Source organism: Cebus imitator, unplaced genomic scaffold (assembly GCF_001604975.1).
Source record: "Cebus imitator isolate Cc_AM_T3 unplaced genomic scaffold, Cebus_imitator-1.0 Scaffold93, whole genome shotgun sequence".
Taxonomy (NCBI): domain Eukaryota; kingdom Metazoa; phylum Chordata; class Mammalia; order Primates; family Cebidae; genus Cebus; species Cebus imitator.
This window is the reverse complement of record NW_016107408.1, coordinates 6,108,107-6,115,541: the sequence shown is the minus strand read 5'-3', so window position 1 is coordinate 6,115,541 and position 7,435 is coordinate 6,108,107. Positions and strand designations below refer to the sequence as shown.

The 7,435-nt window shown below is 42.4% G+C and overlaps 1 protein-coding gene across 3 annotated transcripts in view; it reads left to right on the top strand.

The window, feature by feature from the left end:
• ACOX1 (acyl-CoA oxidase 1) overlaps positions 1-7,435 on the top strand; it is a 30,346-nt gene that overhangs the window by 3,781 nt on the left and 19,130 nt on the right. For 2 of the 3 annotated variants that reach the window (XM_017535801.2, XM_017535802.2), the window contains exon 3: positions 2,317-2,477. The exons of the other annotated variant lie outside the window; for it this stretch is intronic. In XM_017535801.2, the coding sequence (XP_017391290.1) occupies positions 2,317-2,477 (161 nt within the window). The remainder of the gene's footprint in view (positions 1-2,316; positions 2,478-7,435) is intronic. 3 annotated transcript variants of the gene reach the window in all.

Genomic DNA, 7,435 nt, shown 5'->3' with positions numbered 1-7,435 from the left:
TTTTTTTTGAGATGGAGTCCTACTGTGTCGCCACCCAGGCTGGATGGAGTGCAATGGTGCAATCTTAATTCACTGCAACAACTCCTGGGTTTAAGCAATTCTCATACCTCAGCCTCCCGAGTAGCTGTGATTATAGGCGACTGCTACAATGCCTGGCTAATTTTTTTGTATTTTTAGTAGAGACTGGGTTTCCCCATGTTGGTCAGACTGGTCTTGAACTCCTGACCTCAGGTGATCCGCTCACCTCAACCTCCCAAAGTGCTGGGATTACTGCGTGAGCCACCATGCCTCTTCTGTTCTGTTCTCTTATCTTCTCTTCTTTCTCTTCTCTTCTTTCGTTTCTTTTGGAGACAGGGTCTTGCTTTGTTGCCCAAGTAGTAGTGTAGGGGCACAATCATAGTTCACTGTAACCTCAGACTCCTGGGTTCAAGTGATCCCCCACCTCAGCCTCCCACAGTGCTGGGATTATAAACTCCATGATGAGAGTTTTTGTTTCCACGTAGATTATGATTTATGTAAGATAGAAAAGAAAATGGGGCCAGGTGTGGTGGCTCATGCCAGTAATCCCAGCACTTTGGATTTTTAGTAGAGACGGGGTTTCCCCATGTTGGCCAGGCTGGTCTCAAACCCCTGACTTCAGATACGAGTGCTGAGATGGGCGGATCACTCAAGGCCAGGCCACTTCGAGACCAACCTGGCCAACATGACCAAACACTGTCTCTGCAAAAATACAAAATTAGACAGGCTTGGTGGCATACACCCGTAATCCCAGCTACTTGGGAGGCTGAGGCATGAGAATCACCTGAACCTAGGAGGCAGAGGTAGCAGTGAGCTGGGATCACACCACTGTACTACGGCCTGGGCAACAGAGGGAGACTCTGTTTCTAAAAGAAAAGAAAGAAAGAAAAAGAAAGAAAAAGAAAGAAAGGAAAGAAGTGGTGGGGACAATCACGTAGTACTTATTTAGGAAATGGGAAAAGAAGGGTGTGTTGTATTTGCTATTATTTCTTCTAAGGCGGTGGTTTGATTTCAGGGTTCCCCGACACTGCAATGGTAGCCTGCCCCTTCTCCCCTTTAGTTCATGCTCTGCCCATTGCACAGGCCAAGATAAACTGGTAGTAACATTGCTTCCTAATCATCTCTTAAGAAGTCATGAAGATCAGTTAGATGAGATGTATTTTGTACTTTAAGCTCTTCAGATATGCACTTGGTCGAAGTACTGACTTGATCCCCGTAAAATCTGTGACACAGCACAGCCAAGGCCAACTCCTGTGGACTCTATCTTGTGAGAAGAGAGTTAAGAACTAAATTTCAGGCCGGGCGCGGTGGCTCAAGCCTGTAATCCCAGCACTTTGGGAGGCCGAGGCGGGTGGATCACGAGGTCAAGAGATCGAGACCATCCTGGTCAACATGGTGAAACCCCGTCTCTACTAAAAATAGAAAAAATTAGCTGGGCATGGTGGCACGTGCCTGTAATCCCAGCTACTCAGGAGGCTGAGGCAGGAGAATTGCCTGAACCCAGGAGGCGGAGGTTGCGGTGAGCCGAGATCGCGCCATTGCACTCCAGCCTGGGTAACAAGAGCGAAACTCCGTCTCAAAAAAAAAAAAAAAAAAAAAAAAAAAAAAAAAAAAAAAAAAAAAAAAAAAAAAAAAAAAAGAACTAAATTTCAACCTGACATAGAGTTACTCTGGAGTAATGATGTTCATTGACCGTTGGGGATAAATTTTTACATGCCCACATTACTTATTTGTAAACCCTGAAGACCTTTAGAGATCTAAGATTCTGCCCTGGAATATGTATTCACTCTTCTGGATATTTGCTTATATTATCTAGGGAAAAATAGTCAAAATTATTTCTTCCTTGGAGCTCTTGTTAACAGCTCTCCAAATAAGTCTTCTCTGGAGTTACTTCTGATCTTTGAAACAAATAAGTAAAGCCTAAATAAAGCAAAAAAGACAAACACACACATTCTAAAAAATTCAGCCAACCAAACCAGAAAATAATACCAACAACCTCCCCTTCCCAAAGTTAGAGATGTTTTTATGCTAAAACTTAGGTAGAATTTGCTTCCTGGATTAAATGTAAATGTAAAATGAATTGTGGCCTTGAAATAATTAGAAGAAGAAAAGAGACCATCAGGCTCTGTTGTTGGCTTTTTAGGTAGTAAAACGGTAAATGTTGTACTTAATTTCATAAGAAGGGGCTTACATTTCCCTAACCTTCTCCCTAAAAAGGCCAAAGCTGTTTGGCAAGAATGGGTTCTAGGATGCATTTTCTAGAGGAAGGCTGAGCTCCTTTTCTTTTCTCTCCTGTAGACTGCATTTGGTCAATTTTGTGGAACCTGTGAGCCTCAATTACTCCATGTTTATTCCTACCTTGCTGAATCAGGGCACCACTGCTCAGCAAGAGAAATGGCTGCCTTCATCCAAAGGACTTCAGATAATTGGCACCTACGTCCAGACGGAAATGGGCCACGGTTAGTCCACATTGAGGGTCTGTGGGTAACCCACCTCAGGACATCAGTTAACAGTGATTGCCGGCATTTGATTTTTTTCTGCTGCTAGCTGTTTGGAGTTTTATTTTTAAATTGTTAAGTCAAAATTCAGCTTCTTGTTTTCTCTTAGGTATTTTTTTCCAGAAACTGGTCCAGGGCTCTGGCCAATAAACATCGTTCACTGTTCTTTCCTAAAGCCTTTTCTTAGTGAACAGTTTGAAAAGATGGGGTTTACAGTGCAGCAGCGAACCCCATTATGTTACTCTGTCTAATGAGTAAAGACTTTGTTGGAAATTCTTCAGAGGGTTAGTGCCTCACAATATCTGGAAGATGCCTCTCTGCTCTAATGCAGTTAAAGCTGTGGATTTTAATGGGGGCAGCCGGCTGGCAGCTACCTGTCTCATCTCTCATTGCCCACTAGCAGGGTGATAAGGCAGTCTGAGAAAAACTCCATGATTCTCTCCATCTGACTATAGTCTTTTTAGACATTTTTTTCCCATACCTGTCCGGGAACTCTTGTATTGCCAGTAATTCTTGGTTAAATTGTTCCTAAATGTCTGGCTCCCTTCAAAAAGTTTTGCTTTTTCTCTTAATGTGAAATAGGTTTGTTTTCATAGACAAGGCCATTGACAGGCTTGAGTGTTTGGAATTTGAGCTGCCCAGCCTTACATCTAATTATCAAAATAGGAGGAGTAAAGAAAGGGAAAGAAAAAGGGATGCAGATCATGGAAACATCATTTTGTGTCTGAGTTAGATTTTGATGTGTGAATTGGTTTAAGGAAAATGTTATTTATCGTGATCTCCATGGAGACAGCAAATTGCTGGTCATGGTTTGACGTTCCAGACACCTTACTAAACACCCAGGACGTCAGGATAGAAGACAGATAAGATTCTTTTTTTTTTTTTTTTGAGATAGAGTTTCGCTCTTTTTGCCCAGGCTGGAATGTAGTGGCTCAATCTCGGCTCACTGCAACCTCTGCCTCCTGGGTTCAAGCGATTCTCCTGCCTCAGCGTCCCCAGTAGCTAGAATTATAGGCGCCCACCACCACACCCAGCTAATTTTGTATTTTTGGTAGAGACAGGGTTTCACCATTGGCCAGGCTGGTCTTGAACCTCTGACCTCAGGTGATCTGCCTGCCTCAGCCTCCCAAAGTGCTGGGATTATAGGCGTGAGCCACCCCGCCCAGCTGACAGATAAGATTCTTTATGTAGTCCTCCTCTCTTGGAGTATCTATGTGTTTGTTTACATGCGTGTGTGTGTGTGGGGGGGGGTGGTGTGTGTTGTAATCTTGAAGTAGCTTTGTGGTACAGAACTCTGTTTCATTATTCATCATTGTAGAATGTATTTGACTTAGCAGTTGTGCTATTCATGGGGGGCATAAGATGTGAAGTAGTGTGAGACTACTGAGTCTATTAAGTATATCTTTTGTTGGTCTGATGCATCTGCCTCATTTGTAAAGTAACATCACAAATATATATTTGCCCTAATTTTTTTTTTTTCCCTTGAGATGGAGTCTTCCTCTGTCCCCCAGGCTGGAGTGTAGTGGCGTAATCTCGGCTCACTGCAACCTCTGTCTTCTGGGTTTAAGCAATTCTTCTGCCTCAGCCTCTTGAGTAACTGGCATTACAGGCACCCACCACCACGCCTGGCTAATTTTTGTATTTTTAGTAGAGATGGGGTTTCACCGTTTTGGCCAGGCTGGTATTGAACTCCTGACCTCAGGCGATCCACCCGCCTGGGCCTCTCAAAGTGCTGGGATCACAGACATGAACCACGTGCCTGACCTGCCCTAAATTTTGAAAGGAGAGAGGAAGAAAGGAAGACTTAAACTATGCTGGTTTGTGCACTGATTCAGTGGCGAGAAAATAAAAACAAAACAAACAAAAAAACTATGCTGGTTTGAAGAGAACAGAAAGTGGATGGAGATCCTGTATGGCCGTGAGCAAGTTTGCATTTGTGAAGAGTTTTTGTTCCCTTATTCCTTCTAGTTTTAGGTATTTTCTTGTATTTGTACCAATGTTGTCTTTATCTCTGTGGTCTAGAGAACAGTGTCCTAAGATCAGGGGGTTTTCTTTGCCGGAATTTTGTTAATTCACATTGCTGTTCTTGGTTGACTATTGATCTTTTCCTTGGAAACAAGTCAGGTTGGTTAATTTGCATCACGCTACAGTTTTACCTTATATGTAAAAAGTCAACATCAAGGAGATTGGCAATAGAGCAACTTATATAGAATGAGATCTAACTGTTTAGATTCTGAGACCTTGGAAAATGGATCAACAATGATTATCTAACACGTTCTCACAGAAGCAGCTGTAACTTTGAGTTTGGGATTTGTTCACTTCTGGCTGAGAAGTGAAGGGGCCCAGAGGTGTTCAGGTTCACTCCATGTTCCTTCCAAATCCTAAAATTCAGTCACCTACAAAAGTCTTAGTCACCAACCTTGTCTCTTCTTTCTAGAGTGTGTCTTTTTTCCTCTAAAGACACGAAGAAGCTCGGACACACACCTACCCGGTGGGTCTGGAAGCCCACTGGAGTGCAGTGGCTTGATCATAGCTCACTGCAACCTTGATCTCCTAGACTGAAGTGATACTCCTGCCTCAGCCTCCCGAGTAGCTGGGAGTATAGGCGCATAACACCATGCCCAGTTGATTTTTTAAATTTTTGGTAGGGATAGGATCTTGCTGTGTTACCCAGGTTTGTAAGGCTTTTTAAAATCTGGTAGGATAAGCCTGCTATAGTTACATTTCAAGATATATGTATTTGGTATTCATGCCCGCTTATTCTAGATGAATTCTGATCTGAATTTTTCAAGTTCTAAAAAAAAAAAAATTCTACAGGAATTAAAACTTTTTTTTGTTTTTTTTCTTCTTCTTTATCATCTTGTATCTACAAGAATAGTTTTATATTGAAGCCTTATATTTTCTTGGGAAGCTATTTCTTTTCTATTATTTGTATCTTCTTTTTTTCCTCCACCCTATTAGATATTTATCTTTTTTCTTTTTCTTTTTTTTTTGAGACAGGGTTTCACCCTGTCACCAGGCTGGAGAGCAGTGTTGCCATCTTGGCTCATTGCAGCCTCTGCCTCCCAAATTCAAGTGATTCTCCTGTCTCAGCCTCCCGAATAGCTGGGATTACAGATGTGTGCCACCACACCCAGCTAATTTTCGTACTTTTAGTAGAGACGGGGTTTCATTGTGTTGGCCAGGTTGGCCTTGATCTCTTGACCTCGTGTCTGCCTGCCTCCGGCTCCCAATGTGCTGGAATTATAGGCGTGAGCCACCACTCTCAGCCTTTACCTTTTTTCTTTTTTTTTTTTTTTTTTTTTTTTTTTTTTTTAGATGGAGTTTCGCTCTTGTTATCCAGGCTGGAGTGCAATGGCGCGATCTCGGCTCACCGCAACCTCCGCCTCCTGGGTTCAGGCAATTCTCCTGCCTCAGCCTCCTGAGTAGCTGGGATTACAGGCACATGCCACCATGCCCAGCTAATTTTTTGTATTTTTAGTAGAGACGGGGTTTCACCATGTTGACCAGGATGGTCTCGATCTCTTGACCTCGTGATCTACCCGCCTCGGCCTCCCAAAGTGCTAGGATTACAGCCTTGAGCCACCGCGCCCGGCCACCTTTTTTCTTAAATAAATTGTAATATCTTCATCTAAGCTATTTAACAACTTTAAAATAAAATATTTTGTTACTTTTTTTTTTTGAAACGGAGTCTCTGTTGCTCACGCTGGAGTGCAGCGGCGGGATCTCTGCTCACTGCAACCCTCTGCCTCCTGGGTTCAAGGTATTCTCCTGCCTCAGCCTCCTCAGTAGCTGGGATTACAGGTGCGTACCACCATACCTGGCTAATTTTGTGTATTTTTAGTAGTGACGGGTTTTCAACATGTTGGCCAGGCTGGCCTCAAACTCCTGACCTCAGGTGACCCACCTGCCTCAGCCTCCCAAATTGCTAGGATTATAGGGAGCCACTGCTGCTTTTTTAAATTGTCTTTTTCTTTACTGGGATTTCCGTTTGAATGATCCTGATGGATAAGAATGCTGTTAATTTTTTTTCCCTCATAGCCTGCAGCTTTTCTCAGTTCACTTATTGTGGGATTTTATTGTCATTGTTGATTTCCCAGGATGATAATCATGCTGTCTGAAGAGCTGCTTTTTATTTCTTCCTTTCTCATATATGATTAGTCTAACTGTTTTTTCCTCAGTATTGATTGTCAGCTTTTCCAGCCTTGTATCATGTGGAAAAAGAGGCTGGGGATGCCTTTTGATGTTTTGGTTTTAAAATAACTGACTCTAGTGCTTCACTAAGTATGATGTTGGTGCTTGGTGATTTTACGATAAATTATTTTAAAATAATATATCATCTTTATCATGTATAACCAGCTTTTAAAACAAGTTCTTGGCTTAAGTCAAAAAACTATGCAGATCACTTTCTCCTTCTAACATTTCTAAATTTCATCCACATCTGAATAATCCTTTTGTTCTTTTTTTTCCCCCTCATTCTTGCTGTCATCTTAATCTACTCTAATCCTTGTCTTAGTAGCAAGAAATATTTTTTTCCTGAAAATTTTCTTTCGTGTCAGAGCCATTTGTGATTGTAGCGGTTTTACCCCGCTCTACTGAGCGCATTTGTTGTAACCTTATCGTCCATCTTCGCTCTGTGATACACTCAGATGTAAATCTTCCGGAGTCTGATGGGTGCTTGACAGTGGCCTTTCCTTCACCAGAAATTGCTCTGATTTCTAGTGAAGTAAAACAGCCTTCCATGGAAGCACGAAAAGTGGCTGGTCCCAGGTTTCAGTCTTAACTCAGAGTTTTTGCCTTCCAGGTTCTAAGTGTACATTGATTTTTCTTCCTAGTCAGTACTCTTTTTTTTTTTTGAGATGGAGTTTCGCTCTTGTCACCCAGGCTGGAGTGCAATGGCGCGATCTCGGCTCACCGCA